Source organism: Rhyacophila brunnea, unplaced genomic scaffold (genome assembly GCF_057557595.1).
Source record: "Rhyacophila brunnea isolate RB1 unplaced genomic scaffold, BYU_Rbru_1.0 scaffold_8, whole genome shotgun sequence".
Lineage (NCBI taxonomy): Eukaryota > Metazoa > Arthropoda > Insecta > Trichoptera > Rhyacophilidae > Rhyacophila > Rhyacophila brunnea.
The window spans coordinates 39,878,002-39,894,941 of record NW_028233350.1 but is presented as its reverse complement, the minus strand read 5'-3'; the positions used below and the strand labels follow the sequence as shown (position 1 = coordinate 39,894,941).

At 35.7% G+C, this 16,940-nt stretch overlaps 1 protein-coding gene across 1 annotated transcript; it reads left to right on the top strand.

Moving 5' to 3' along the window:
• Nucleotides 1–904: 904 nt before the first annotated feature.
• LOC147064223 (cytoplasmic dynein 2 heavy chain 1-like) lies at nt 905–15,465 on the top strand. Its single transcript, XM_085959272.1, has 8 exons — nt 905–1,133; nt 2,304–2,549; nt 2,903–3,282; nt 5,364–5,505; nt 6,622–6,741; nt 6,826–7,014; nt 13,436–13,659; nt 14,690–15,465. The coding sequence occupies exons 1-8, from the start codon at nt 945–947 to the stop codon at nt 14,904–14,906; spliced, it is 1,707 nt and encodes a 568-aa protein (XP_085815398.1). The 5' UTR covers nt 905–944; the 3' UTR covers nt 14,907–15,465.
• Nucleotides 15,466–16,940: the final 1,475 nt, after the last annotated feature.

Here is a 16,940-nt window from a genome sequence, read left to right as displayed (position 1 = left end):
ATCGGTTTTTAGAAGGTTTATGCCCAGGGGCAACTGATTCTTCCTTAGATAAGATTGTACGATTAGGCATTTTTTTCCAATATAAACCTGTCTCATCTACATTAAATATTTGGCTAGAGGAATATTCTCCATCTTCAATAATTTTGGATAATGAGAATGATAAACCTATCCTAGCTAGCTCACAAGCAAAGTGACGGGTGCGAGCAGGACGCAAGTGACGCAAGAAATGCACTTGCTTGTGAGCGAGCGAGAAGGGGATATCTTAACCCCACGGCCAGCGCGACGTTTTAAAAAAACGATTTTTTTTGAAATGTGCGAAATAGCGAATTGTGCGAAAGTCGAATGTTCGTAAGTCGAGGTCCGCCTGTACTATCGATTGAAGGTACTTGATGGAATTTGAATTTAAATTCTATGGATTTAAAATCCATAGAATTTATAGTCAGGATTGGAAAGACATTGATGAATAATTATCATATAGCTCCTTCCACTCCTCGCAGCCGCTAGATCTCCACTGCCATGTGCATCCGCCGAATATTCATGTTTTAAATATTATTATAGTGCATAACCACGACATATTTATTTTATGTCATAGTTATGCCCTATAATTTTTTCATCATATGAATACCATATTCGAATTTATCTTTTTCTTCGACCGTGTCCACGTCTTAGTTGGAGCATATGGACACCACACGGCGCCTCCAAGAATCACTGTCGCTCGCCAGTCTTATCGTGTCTATACATAAATATTTGATTAGTAACTTCCAGTATAAAATAGCCTGTAATGTGTTTTTCATTGATATAAATGCTAAATCCTCTTCTCCTTTAAAATATTTAAAAATCAATGCACCGTCGTCTGGAGTGAGTTTGAGAGTTATCATCTTAATAATTTTGTCCATAGATGGGTATACCTGGAACCCATACTGTCCGGTAAAGACACATCGAGCATGGTAGCCGGCAACGATGGAGGGCAGGCTTTTACTCGTCTGGACGCTGACTTTAGGCGGGTGATGAGAACGGTGGAAACTGATCCTCGCCCCGCAGCGCTGGCACGGTTGCCTGCACTCTCTTCACTATTAGAGTCGCTCACCAAGCAGCTGGCTCGCTGTCAGAACACTTTGGAGGAGTACATTTCGGTGGGTATATTCAAGCCACATGTCACATCAGATACAATCACTACACTCGCAATTACTCTTTGCTTGTCCACATAACTTAACTGCTCAAAAAAAAAGGACTGAATTAATCCCAACAAATATTATCTTAAACATTGATTGAAAAAAAGAAAAGCCTCGGAAACATATTATTTATCAGTGGCAAAGGGTGTAGGTAGACTGTGGAGATTCGACATAAATAGTGCACACAAAATTTTGACAGTCATACTTATTTGTTTACATTGAACTAAGAAGATTAGAAGATAGGCTGTGGAGATCCGACCTCTTCTTTCTTCAGCCATATCCGCCTCTTAGTTGGAGCATATGGACGCCACGAGGCGCCTCCAAGAATCCCTGTCGCTCGCCAGTCTTCTTGCATCGTTCATCATCATTTCTTGCATCATTTTCTCAGTCATACTTTATTGTATTCATTGAATTAAGAGAAATTGCAGATAGTGTAGGGTAGTTTTTTTTTAAATTCATGTTAACCCTGCCCTAACTAAAACATAATTGATAAAAAATATTCGTCTATCTATAAAATATCTAAAATTATGTGTGATTTAATGTTAAAATTTTAGAAATTTTATGAATACAAGAATATTTTTTATCTATTATTCTTAGTTCAATGAAAACAAATATGTATTACTGACAAAGTTTGTAAGCACTATTTATGTTGAGTCTCCACAGCCTAACTCCACCTTTTGCCACTGCCGTATACATAATATACGCTTATATACTTGGTGAAAATGTGTTTTCATGAACAGAAATCATAACTGTAGTATGGCACAAGGCACAAAATCACATGATGGATGGCCTCTTATTTAGTGTCATTTATGGAAACTAACTCGGAAAGTAAATGAACAACAGCCATCTTTCTTTGCATTTCTATCAGTTTTCATCATTAATATTTGGATCATGATTATCAATAGGGAAGAGAAATTATTGTTTAATAGAAATCGTCGAAATCATTTGGTGTAATGAACATTTTTTTTAATACTGCAAAAGGCTGTGACGCGGTAACATTAATGTAGTAGCAGTGAAACAATCATAGAAGCACCCAGACAGAAAATCACAATTGTGACCTCACTGGGAATGGAACCCGGAACCCTCCGATGAGAAGCCATGACTAAACTACGACGATTATTTAATTTCCAGGAGAAGCGCACAGTATTTCCGCGCTTCTTTTTCCTGAGTGACGATGACCTGTTAGAACTGCTGGGTCAAGCGAGAGCGAACTGTGAAGGTCGCGAAGTAGTACTACAATCACACATTAAAAAGCTGTTCCCCGGCTGCACCGGAGTGCACCTCGGACCGGGCGCCGTCTCTATTACGGCGCTCAAGAGTCATCACGGTGAACGGTTGATATTGGATTCTCCAGTGGACATTGATGTGCCGGTTGAGGTAATTTTTCCTTCGCATTTTGGGGGTGAAGAAATAAAAAGGTGAAAAGCAAAATTAACATAATAATGTGGCGCTTGAGACTTTTACAGTTAGTTACTTATTATTGTACTTGGTTTTGGTCACCATGTATTTTTGGTTAAGTGTACAGTTTTCTGTCAATTAATTGTTACTAATTATTATATTAATATCTTAATCAGTAAAATACTGACGATGAAACAAAATTCAAATTCAAGTCCCGTAACTATGACTGTCCAAATGTGCTCTTTTCTTTGGTTACCCATCCATCCATCCTACCCTTCAACAGGTACTCTTCGCCACTGGTAGAAACTCATTGATAATATTTTCCTATTCAGGTTTGGCTCAAATGCCTAGAGAAGCAAATGCGTGACTCGCTTCGGACATGCATAAAACAGTGTCTGTCGAACAGCGCTTCGCAGAACCGGGACGCCCTGACGTTCCCCACGCAAGTGCTATGTCTGGCGCAGAGTGTCCACTTCACCGAGAGCACGGAGAGAGCCATCGCGGCCAAAGGACTGCACTCAGCGAGGGAGAGCGTCCGCAAGGAATTGGACAACTATATCCGTGCAGATGTGCAAGGCGACGATGAGAACGCCGAGAGAGGAAAGCTCCAAGCCCTGGTGCTGCAGTGCAACCACCATTTGGCTATTCTGGATGAGCTCATTTCGAACGGAGCCTCTTCGCTAGATCATTGGCACTGGCAAAAGCAACTCAGGTAATACTGGCTATATTAGGAGGTAGTTATCAAATTTGGTCAAAACTTCTTTTTGACAATGTGAGAAAATGCGATATTTTCATTACTCCTTTCTAAAGTCTCAATAGAATAAAACAATCATGTCATCTCTCTAATCACCTTCATAATGAATTTTTATCAACAAAGTGGTGTCTGCCTTTGGAATGAGGTGATTGGTTGAAATGGATTTAATGCTGTTTGACAATAAACTTGCCTAAAATTGTCCACTATCCAAAAATTAGACCGTATTTATTGGATTTCTAAATGATTTGATCTGAAAACCACATGATGTTGAGTGATCTATAGTGGAATGATTCCTGAACATGCGCAGATGCGACTTCTTCTGGTGTGCACGAATTAATGCTTACAAAAAGCAATTATTTAAAATAATACAAATAAATGTGTCAATAAAGGCTGATAAAAATGTGCACATTATATTAATTTGAAAATAGTTGGTGGCACTTTTCGCAAGTGGACTGTAATTTTAAGGATGATGGTGTATTCCGAATCTAGGGGTGGGAGCGATTTTACAGAATGCCAGACACTGACCTTTTATGATGTTGATGATGGCTCCGTGGTCTGGTTGCACTGTCACTCGCGTGGTATTGTTTGTTTGGGTTACCCGGTGCGCGGCACTTGACGGTACACTGTTTATGGATGATAATATGTGAGGTTGATGAATGGTGATGATAGGTTGTATGAATGATGGACGCGACGTTCACTCAAACTGTAACAGGCTTAGTGCAACGAAGGTCGAACAGATATGTTTTGAGTTAACTTTTGAGTCACGCTGTAGGTAGGAAGCGACGGTGAAGTATAACAACTTGCCCACGTCCGTTTGCTGGATGTCATTCAAGCTAACTGAATGCAATCCTTCACAATTATGGTCGATACCTGACCCGTAATTACTCATAGTCTGGTCTTGTGACAATACTAAATAAGGGGATTTGAGTAGGGTGGGACTAAGAATGAATGCGACCACAATTTGGCTCAACCAATATGTATAATATGGTGGAAAAAACAAACTAACAATAAATTACCAATAATAAACTAACAATAATAATTAACAACAAATTGTGTATTTATCAGTTTTTGAAAACAGATGCCTCAACTTTTCTCATTTCTAGACGCTTCATATTATCTGGTAATAGAAAATTTATTCAGATTTACTAAAATATATCTCATTATGCAATTCAAAAATCATTATAATGTCTAAGGAATTTTGACGCGACTGCATAACGATTTTATAATAGGAGCCATATTAGATGACGTCAACTAATATGAAGATCATTTAACACGCTAACTCTTTTAGAGAATTTTGACCTTAGACATATTTTTTATTTCGCAATTTTCACATGAATCATTTAGGTTAAAATATCATAATATATCTCCGGAGGTAAAGCGTCGTATCTGACAATTTAGGGATTTGGAGTTGTTGAGATACTGAAAAAGTCAGTAATATTCGTTTACAGATGGCAAATGGCATAAAAGATTTTGTTCAAAATGAAAAAAAGCCATTAGCTCTGTTTACATTCGGGCATTTTTTGGTTCGCTGGATGAACGCATTACAGTGCATGTGTAGCTTGCGCATTGCTTGCCTCAAACCGGTTCCAGAATAGCCGTTTTTCATGCATCAAAGCATGCGAAAAACTACTCGGTGTTAAAGCCAGAATTATAAAGTTGAAGTGAACTTAAAGATGAAGTGATTGTAAACATAGCAATTAGGAAGGAAAATCACAAAGAATTAGTCACAGTGAAACCGACAAGGTATCAATTCACACAATAGCTTCCAGTTTGGCGTTGTGTATGGCTGAAACTCCTCCAGGGAAGGCATATATGTTGAAGTCATCACAGAGTGCTGTGGTGTGGTGTTAATCTCACATTTATAGAATATTGAAACATTACAATTGCATACATATATAGTTTTGAAGTCGATTTACTTAACTTAGACATTAGTGCACTTATATTCCTTCAATCTTTATCACCTAAATTCGTACCATTATACCCAATCAACTTGTTATTTTATAGTTATCATCAAACCTTATTTAACTCAATTGTTTCAGGTTTTATCATGAAAATAAATCGGAGATAACAGCGAAGATGGGCTTGGCGACACTCCCATACACATATGAATATCTTGGTACGAATACCGGGACTTTGGTGCGCACTCAGTTGACTGACCAATGCTTCCTAATTCTAACTCAGGTCTGTGTCATTTGAATTGTAACAACACCCATCCAAAAATATGTAATCAATTGAATATGATGTCAACACACAAATATTTTGGATTTGAACGACGAGATGACATTTGTGAATTCCAAACAGGCAACTGATGAAAAACAGCTAACTTCATTTCTAACATACAGTAAGTCCTCGACTTAGGCGAATTCGACTTATGTGAATTCGTACTTACGCAATGTTTTTTTGCTGCAGTTTGTTTCTCTGCGCTTATGTTTCCATAGGATAATACATTATATATGGAGCGTTTAAAAAAATTAGTAGTAATGCAATCTACGATAATTATCATGAAAAGAGGAATATAAATAGAAGAAATGGAAATATTGGTTATATGGATGGAAGATATACAGCAACAACAAATTCCAATAAGCTTTATACTCATACAGGATAAAGCCTTGAGTCGTTTTGTAGACATGCAGTGTAAAAATGATAATAGTGTTGATACTAATACATTCACTGCAAGCGATGATGGTTTCAAAAATTTAAAAGCCGTAATAAACTACACAACATCAAAGGAACAGGTGAGGCTGCCGAGTTATGCAGATACCGGGGATGAATTTTATCAAGAGTCCAGCAGAAATCAGAAAAATGAGGATTACCTGCCACAACAACTTTTAATGTGGACTAAACTGGGCTTATTGGAAAAAAATGCCAGATCAGTTTTATTAAAATATACCCCAATTAGAAAAATCTATGCCAGGTTTTAAGGTGTCTGAGGATAGGCTAACCCTTTTACTTGATGGAAATGCTGCTGGGGATTGCAAAATCAAACCACTTCATCAATCAATAATGTTTTCTTAAATGTATGTATGTAGGTCCATTTTATTTTCACTTATCCTCTGAAATTAACACATTATTTAAAAAATTGCGTGATTTTAAGTTTTATTTGAATTATGTGATTTTTCGAAAATTTTCGGAACGAATTAATCACGTAAGTCGAGGACTCACTGTATACTAAATACTTACATACCAAAAGTCAGACTATAAACATGTTATTGAATTTGTGTATAGTAAAATTTTAGTTTATGATTTTTTTTGTTATTTGAAGTTTTTTTTTTGCTTAATTTTATTATTGTTTTATAGGCTCTTCACTTGGGTCAAGCTGGTAATCCATTCGGACCGGCTGGTACCGGTAAAACTGAGTCGGTGAAAGCCTTAGGAGGCTTGCTGGGCAGACTAGTACTTGTTTTTAACTGCGATGAGGTAATATTAAGAATTATTACATCAGACATTTATTTAACGTCTAATAACTTTGACTTTTGTAGTAGTAATATATTGTTTATTCAGGGTATGGACAAGACGACTATGGGTCGGTTACTATCAGGCCTCGCTCTGAGTGGATCTTGGGGATGCTTCGACGAGTTCAACCGTCTGGAGGAGAGGACGCTATCCGGAATAGCTCAGCAGTTTGCGTCATTGTTAGCTGCCATTAGCAGTGATGATTCGTCTGTAATGGCAACGCTCAATGGAAAAGAGGTATAGTATCCTTGATAATTGAAAATCGTTGAGGTTAACATTTCATCATCACATTTCTGTTGTAAGGGAAAGTTAAAGTAAAGAACACATTAAAATCGAATAAACAATAACATTCATACGTATTTCCATTAAAACTGTTCATTTTATTATCCGGCTAACCGCGCGCATTTTCACAATCAACCTTATGCTAATATTTCAAAATTTGTTAACGTTCCATTTTGTTTTTTTTTAATTTTTGTATGGCTATTATATTTTTTTTTTGAACCAATGAAACTTATATAAATTTAATTAGCTCATATAACCCAAAAATATTTAAAAGGAATTCAACAATAATTGGTGTTATAATATACATATTTAAATCATTATTATCATCAGCTATTCTTCCCGCTCTGGATTACGATGTAAATATCGTTTATAAATAGATTTTAAAATATAAAAATGCATTTTTGACAAACTATTCTTAATCGGATCGGAGCGATTTTTTAATTTTTTTTTATGGCTAATATTTTTTTTTCCCGCGAATTTTTACGATCACCCGTAGACAAATATTTCAAAATTTGATAACGTTCCATTTTGTTTTTTTTTGTATGGCTATTACACTATTTTCTTTGAACAAATGAAACTTATATAAATTTAATTAGCTTGTTGGACGGGATGGTGTGATGAGGGGTAGGTGATGAATAAAATCAGAAGGTTTTGATGCGTATAAAAGTAATTCCCCAAATTTATTATCCCTTAACACAAATTACAAATTCAATTTACAGCTTGAATAATACAAAGTTTATAAATTAGATTACGACGATAGTGTTTGTGATAAAAGTTATTTTAACGTTGAAGCGAGAAGCGTGTTATTAAGACGAGCGAATTTAAGGTACTGAGTTCTTGTTGGATTGCCACGTCTGTTTTTATATTGAAAGTAGACAAAGAAAATGCTATCCACAGCGTGGGTAAATTTATTGTTTTTGTTCCCACACTGCGGATTGCTTCCTGGAATTTTGTCTGCGAAATTTGATTAAGGTACAAACGTTATCAATCCAACAATGGATTTCTCACGACACAAAGACAGGAATGCACTGTTTACTGGTTCATTCCTGTGGTGCGACAAATGACATCCGACACGTGAGTATTTCTTCGGCCGGTGGAAGACGATCATATATCAGTTCGCACGGCCGTGTTTTGCTGATTATTAACCTTTCTAACGCGGCAACTGACTTTAGTCAGCCTATACGCGCAAGTCATCCGCGCGTCAGCTGACTAAAGTCATTTCGATTTTCGTTTGCCTAGTACTGCTTTCGGCCAGGCGCGAAAAAATCTAATATTGATTTAATTTATTCAGAAATCATCCTTCTCTTGACATCTGTCAATGAATAGCCTAAACTTTTGTTCTATCTAATTTAAATAAATATTTTTCGGGAGCGTGTCTTGGATAAAAAAATATCAGTCATCGGGCCAATTCAAACTTGCCGGGTATATAGTGTCTTATCGCTTCTTAGTGCATGTGCGCCGAAGATATTTGACTGACGCGTTTGTAGCGATACGAATTCGCGATATAATATGTTATATTGTTTTTTAGTGATTGAAAAACTATTTGGTGCATAAACTGTTATATAGAATATGAGAAAGTTACATTGATCAAAGTGAATTTACAAAACATTTTACAAAAGGAATGCTTTTTGAGATTGCATTCATTCGTCTACCTGCTAGTATATTATCCGAGAGTTAATAGTTTCGGAAAATAATTTGAACAAGGTGTAATTTAAATATAAGAGTCCGCGATTCAATATTTCTCTTTGTTTATTGTTGATTAACATTTTTAAATACTATTTTCTGATTATACTAATAGGTAAAACGGACAAAAGTTGTTTATTTACCTTAGTTATCAGTCATTTATAAAGAAAAGATATGTTAAGTAAATAAACATTTTCACACAATTGAAAATTTCTGTATCGGAAAAATTAAAAACATTTTGTGATAGCATATTGTGTGTGGTCGATATTTTGTCATTATTTTAAAATGGATATCCCTGGTAATTTGAGCGATGAAATGGGAGAAGCAATTCATGATCCTGATTCAGATTATGAATTGAGTGAAAATGAGTACTACGATGATTCAGATACTTCCAGTGCCCCATCAGAAAGTGCTGCTGCCGCCGCCTCTAATTTAAATGTAAATCGTAATGTTGACGATCTGTCTTCGTGGACTACTGGACCTTTCATACCAGTTGTTCACGAATTTGATGATTTCTTTTCTGGAGTCAGCCCGCACACAAATTTATCAGATAGCTCTAAAGAAATAGAATTTTTTGAGCATTTTTTGAATTCAGATATAATGGACAGAATCGTAATCGAAACAAATAACTATTATACAGAAGACATTAGAAGACAAGAACCATCGCCGAAATCACGAATGCATAAGTGGGTCAACACAGACGTCCCAGAAATGTACATTTTTTTTGCTGTAAGTATGTTGATGACTAGAAATCGTCACATCACAATAGAGGAACATTGGTCAACCGATCCACTCTTATCCAGCCAAATGTTCGGGAAAGTAATGCCAAGAGACAGATATACTTTGCTTTTGAGGATGTTGCACTTTTCGGATCCCAATACTCAAATTCCTGGAGATAAATTACATAAAATTAAAATTCTGATCGACCATTGCCGAGAAATATTCAAAAAAACAATGATGCCGCACGAGAACTTATGTATCGACGAAAGCATAATTGTTTTCAAAGGTAGATTGCTGTTTAAACAGTACATTCCTTCAAAACGCCACCGTTTCGGCATAAAAATGTTCGTTCTTTGCGATGTGATGACTGGTTATATATTAGATTTCATAATATATTGCGGGGAAGGAACAGATATTGTCGATGAGCAGGGACTTGGCATTTCGGGAGCTGTGGTAACGACATTAATGAACGAATATTTCGGTAAAGGTCATACTATGTGGACTGACAACTGGTATTCAAGCCCAGACTTATTTAAACATCTTCACGAAAAAAAAACAAATGCTTGCGGAACAGTCCGAAAAAATCGAAGAAATATGCCAACATTTAGGAAGCTCAAGAAAGGAGAAGTGGAGTCAAAAAATAGTAGCTCGCTATTGGCTATAAAATGGCACGACCGGCGCGAAGTCCATATGTTGACTACATTGCACAATGATTCATTTACACCCACAGGAAAATTCAATAGGCAGACCGGAGAGCCTATACTGAAACCTACATGTGTTATCCAATATAATAAATGTATGGGATCTGTAGATAAAGCTGATATGATGTTAAGTACACTAAGTTGTATGCGAAAATCAATAAAATGGTACAAAAAGGTGGCTTTCCATATCATAGATCTGTTTTTATTAACTTCATATATTCTGTTTAGTACTATCACAGGCAAAAAAACAGGTCTAGCTAATTTTCAGTTAAAAGTAATCAGGCAAATATTTGAAAAATATCAAGTTCCAGCCACATCCCGCGCACAGCAACCCGTCGACCATCCACTGCGCTTATCAGCTAGAGCGATGGCAAAGCATATGCCGGACATAATTCATCCCGCAAATAAACGGATAAATCCTTGCAGAGTTTGTCATCTTTGTGCGAATACAAAAAAAAAGCCGAAAACCAAAAAATATTCCAGATACATGTGTTCCGTGTGTAACGTGCCATTATGCGTGTATCCGTGCTTTAGAGAATACCATGAAAAGGTGAACTATTAAAATATTTAAGTGTTTCAAAAATACTAAAATGACCTACCTACATATCAGACGATGTTGAAATTTATAAATTAATAACATTTGAAACTATGTGGATTATGTGTTCTGTTTAGTGAATAGTGTATTGTCATGTTATCAAAATAAACCATTAATATTATCAAGTGGGGTGTAAAAAAGGATTTCTCATAATTTATTAAGTGGTCTGGGATTACGGTTGCATTAACTCTGAAGTTTTGAACATAATTCTGTCATCGACGCACTTGTCCGGAGCCGACACGTCAACAAAATGGCGACTGAAACGTAAGTCACACGCTTTTTGTATAACGCGGCTTGTTCGTCATTCTTTATCATAATCAGGGCACAAATGTTTATTTTTAAGATCGTTAAAAATATTACGACTATTCATAATCACCGTTGAACACTTAAAATATTTTTGATGACTGTATTTGTACATGTTTGACTGACATTTATTGTGATTTATCAATACTTGAAATCATGACGCGCTCTATTGTATTAAAGCGGTATTCTTGACGCTTTGAAAGGGTTAAAACATTAAATAAAATATTAAAATATTGTGATTATTAAAATGTTGTAATCTTTAGGTTTTCTTAACTGTCTTAACTGCTATTTACACATTTCACTGGTCTGCGGACTCCTTCCACCCTCAAGCTCATATAACCCAAAAATATTTAAAAGTTATTCAACAATAATTGGTGTTAATATACATATTTAAACCACTATTATCATTGGTCTGGATCAATTCATTCTTCCCGGTCCTATGTATTGTTATATTTATCAGACTTTATTTTTTTTATTTATTTCACCAACCTGGATCAATCCACTGCTGGATGAAGGTTAATCCTTTTAAGAGTTTTCATTTACACTATACGTCGGAATAAAATACGTGGCCAAATATATATGAGGCGCCGAGTGCCAAAGGAGCTCAAGCGCCAACTTTACGATTTTTGACATTTGAATGTAGGTTTTTTCTATAAATCGATATGTATCATGCCACAAAGTCTTATCGCTCAAATAATTATAGATATTTTACAATAGAGATTTATTTTATGTGGCATAATTGTTTTGGTCATTATGTCGGCACGCCACAGAAGCTTATCCGCCATTATACTATGGAGAGCGCGAGACCAAAACAGCTGTCAGATTTGTCTTATTGAATATACGTTCTCAACAGTGAAAAAAACTAAAAATGAGCTCAAGAAGGATTAGAAAAATAGTTTCGATGTGTGTAACCTGTAAACGAGGAAAATCGCGGTAAATTTAACATGTTTTATCAGTTTTTCTTTCACATACGCTGTTGTTTAAAATATTTTAGATTACTTTTGAAATATGGTTATTAACGTCATTATAGTAATTATGTCTACTAAACTTTTACTTCCACGAAGGAAAATAACTCTTATTTCTAATTTCATCTTGTTTTATATCCAATTACGATTGATATACACTAAAAAAAGTATTAAAAAAATCACCCGAATCCTTGAGAAAAAATGATTGTGTTATATTTGAATAATGATTTTGTTATTTTGGCCAGTTTGGAGTAACGATTTAATTTAGTATTATTAATAATATTGGGTATATAGACGGTTATTACAAAAAAAACAATCCAAAGGCTTTCAAATCATTGCTGTAATGGCAAAAATGTATTTAATATTATAAGGCAAATTGTATGCCAAACAAACTCATGTAACAATCATAACAAATTTGACCATTTTTTCAGTGTTTATTTGGCATAATAAAATTTGTTTATATCAAAATTTTTTTTTATTGCTATCCAAACCCTTACATTAAAACATTTTTTTTAAATGATTTTTTTTTTTAAATTAATGCCATTATTTGAATTTGAAAATGTTTATGCCACAGAAGCTTATGCAGCAAAAAAAGTATCAAGTGCCACCTTTTTTCATTTTTCTATATGTCAAAGAGGCTCAAACACCATTTTTTTTGGAATCCAATAGATATTTTTCATTAAATATTATTGCAAATAATACTTCGATTTTTTAAAATTTGCTTTGCTTAAAAAATAATTGTCCATTTCAACAATCAAGTTTAAAATTAAAAAAATTAATTCACTGAAAACTTGTCGGCCATTTTGTAGCACTTTTGTTAAATGGTGCTTGAGCTCCTTTGGCGCTCGGCGCCTCATATATCTTCATGCATTTAGAGTGTTTCTCAACCTTTTTACACCTGCAGGCCACTGAAAATAGGAGAAACGTTTTGCGGACCACTAACGCAGAAATAAAAATTATTATTTATTTGGTAACTTATAATAACGTCTGATCTCGGTTGATTTTGTCATGTAAAACCATTAATCTATTTTAAGAACAAAAACACAATGCTCAAACACAGGTGCACGGTTTTTGAAGATTTTATTGGAATTTTTAGCATATGACCACCAGAAAATTTCTGCAGACCACTGGTTGAGAAACACTGGACTACAGTATATAAGCCTTGGAGAAATTCAATTAGATAGTATCCATACAGCCTCAAAGTCTCAAAAATTTCTTTTGAACCCTTTCCACCATAAGGTTGTACTTCAACTGATGTGGGGCTCAAACAATAGACCCATTCACAAAGCTGGCTTCGAACTAAAGAATTATAAACTATCAAGCCATACCAATCACTAAAACTATTACCTTTCACCATTATTTCTAATATTCTGCATAGAATGTGTGTATGAGGGAAATATTATTGACAGGTGTCAGTGTTGACGGGGTGCGGTGTGTTTGTGACGATGAACCCGGCGGGTGGGGGCTACGGTGGGAGGCGTCGTCTGCCAGCCGCACTTGCTCGCAGCCTGCGCCCTGCCGCCATGTGGGCACCTCGCAAGGAGCACATCGCCACCGCTCTCCTGGCCGCCCATGGCTATTCCCCCGCCTCAACGCTGGCTGATAAAATTCTTCTATGCTACAATATGGCCAGGTGAGACATTACCTAAGATTAACAACATTCTCTAGATCAAAAATCTCAACAATTAGTATTTATAACCAATGACGCTATGGAGACGGTGCGAAGCTGATAATATGGTTACCGAGGCTAATGATTAAATAAGCTGAAAGTAATTTTTCAATGCAAGTTCGCAAAAAGTAGCTATACATATGCGTTCTGATATTTATTTGCCAGAGCCGCACTGAGATAAAAACGCCTTGCACTAGTGTGACAAGCCTAAAATAAGTATTTAATTTTTTTAATATTATTTATTTATATGAAAAATCACAAATAACATAAACAGAATGTATGTAAAGTAAGCAAAGCAAGGTCGTCAATGGCAGGCTGCCATTTGCATTATATTTACAATGTATTCAGGGCTGCCAACACGGAGAAAATTAACTTATCATTTAATATTATGTAAGTTGGCTCTGGAATCAAAAAAAGCTTATTTTTGCAGAATGCTAGTGTGAAGTTTGCTACAAATGAATCTGCAATTCGAAATGACTTGCAGCTAATTTAATTATTAGTCATATTAATTATTCACTTTCATATATTTGGATTCTGTTTTTCAGAGAAGACTCTCTTCAGCATCTTTGATATTCTCACTATAATAAAACAATTGTCTAGAAACAAAAACGGCAGTTTTCATTTTCGTAACATCTTGGCGAGTCATTAAAAATGTTTTATATTTTACTTGTAGGTATAATTTCTGAAAAAAACTGACCTTAAATATTTTTGCATACTAATAGGAACATGATATTTCATAATATGTTTTCCAGAAACTTTAACTACACGAAAATAGAAACTGCCGTTTTTGTTTCTGGAGCCCTCATTTTAACATTGAGCATAGACGCTATTTCTTCTCGTACATAGAAATTAGCCAGGGCAAATGGTAACTGTTATGGTTACAATATTGCATGACTTTCTCTTGCTCCGACTGTGTTTTGTTTTTTGGAAAAACCATCGAACCTCACGCTATTGTGGTATGTTTATATTAATATTTTTCATATTATCCCAATAGCTCTCTATTGAGTCCGATGCATCACTACGACTGGGGTCTGAGGGCTCTTAAGACAGTTATCGGAAGTTGCGGGGCAGCTTTGCGGAAGGCGATCAAACAGGGAAAAACGTTTCCAGTGGAATCGGAACAGATGGCACTGGTCGTTGAATCCCTGAAGCTTAATACTCTCTCCAAACTGTCATATGAGGATTCAGAGAGGTTTGTCATTTTTTTTTAAAATTTATTGATTGTATGAATACCTTTACGGCCGAGATGGAAATTTTGCTGTAAAGTGAAATGTCATATAACAAACACATCACTAATTGAGTACATGGGTATCAAAGTGTGACTAAGCCATCTTTTTTTACAGGAGAGGTGATTTTTCATTTCATATAATATGAAACATAATATTATAAATGTAGTAGGTATATGACATACACTCTCTCTTTAGTTTTATTGCTCTGAGGTGTTCTCTTTCTATATATCTTTTTCAATTGGCGAATCTGGACCGCCTCACGAAGAGGTTTCTTCACAGATTTTTATTTTACGAGAAATATGGTGTTACTGCCAAAAGTTGGTGTCTCGAAATCATGTTGTGAAGTAATTGCAATTTGAAGTTAGACTTTCCCTATAAAATCAGGCATAATGCTAATTTCTTTGTGCTTTATGTGCATGTTCTGTGTACCGGATGACCATGATTTTTTTTTCTAGCATACATATATTTATATAAACACTGTCACCAGACAAAAAAAGAAAAGACCCCGGCGCGACAGTTTCAAATTCTAGATCAGCAATTTAACAAAAAAAATATATCCGACTTCCCTGTAGAATGTTTAGAACCTCTGACTTACACGAAAATATTACAAATAACATTTCGTAAACGGTCATTCACAAAGATGCATTTTTATTACCCGGCTCGAGGGTAGAAGCGGCCCGTCCGAAATGTTTGTCCCGTTAGTCGGTGACCTGCCCTTTCTCTTCCCCTCCGTAGGATGGACCCCGCCGAAAATTAAAAGATGATTTTTGAAATAAGGACAGTCCGGACCTACCTACCAAAGCGATAACATGAAATAAGTTTCACGCCGGAGGGGCGTGCTCCCGCGCAATTAATGACGCTCCCGGCCCATTTTTAAATCGATCGTTAATAATCCGTAATCGTTGTAATACCAATCGGTGACTCGCGCAAAAACCCAACGAAAGTTAATCAATTCCCTAGTGAGCGAAGAAGTGAATCAGTGCTTAGTGCGCGGGATAATAATGATAAACCGACCCCTAATATAAAGACAGTGCGGTAACTAATTTAAGACCTCTTTAGATGTAAAAATGATGTAATATTATCAATGATTGCCTATGCCCTAGCTTAAATAAATGTAGTTCCACGTGGGACTGTCAAATTAAATACGTGTTTTATCTTGAATTATGGATCCTGATGTCCACACATGACCTGCAACCCGAAGTGATACCGGATCAGGACATCTACCCAGAAGACATGTGAGTTCTTCTTCTTTTCCCCCCGGTATCAACACATACTCCGTTACTCTAAATACCTAAATTAATGACATATAAACTTTTGGCAGCAACAATATTATGCTCAACCATTAGGTCCATGCTCTGGCTCCAAACACACATTGAATAAGCAACATGTGAATTTATCAGATCAGGGGCTTGAATTCCATACCCACGACTTTGCTGTAGCTGTAGCTGACACGTGTCCTTTATTGTAATCAATTTGTAGTAGGATGTTCATTCTTCATTCGAAATGGGAAAGAAGTTCCTGTCATTTGTCAAATTTTATAATGCAGGTGTACACGAGTTGTTATTGTTTCGCACAAACTTTTAAGACAGTTACACGTTTATTGCTCCAAAATAACACGAATATCACTCGGAGCAATTGCATAAACAAGGCGGTTATCTACAATAATATGTAAACTTCTTAACTGTGTTACTCAATGACATTTGTGGTTGTGTTAAAAAATATCATCCCTGAGAGTTAAATTCCCGGGATAATTTACTGCCTGAATACGGCAGATCATATTTATCCTTTTTTTTATTAATTTTGGAGTTAAGTGATATGTTTGAATAGCCCTGAAGGTTCAGATATTTTCATAACCCCTGCTATTACAGTGACATGTTTGTTTTAAACCTAACCTAACCTATGTGGAAAGGATGGGCGAAACTAGGTTATCATACAACACAGATACCAGAACATCAAACAAAGAATAAGATTTCATCACAAAAATTCTAATTATTATCAGTAGGTAATGTGGTGTGA

Excerpts from the sequence above, each read along its gene's own strand:
- LOC147064223 (XM_085959272.1), top strand. The coding sequence starts at position 945 with ATGGTAGCCGGCAACGATGGAGGGCAGGCTTTTACTCGTCTGGACGCT. Across the intron at positions 6,742-6,825 it reads TTGTTTTTAACTGCGATGAG|GGTATGGACAAGACGACTAT; the intron begins GTAATATTAAGA and ends TTGTTTATTCAG. Across the intron at positions 7,015-13,435 it reads CAACGCTCAATGGAAAAGAG|GTGTCAGTGTTGACGGGGTG; the intron begins GTATAGTATCCT and ends TATTATTGACAG.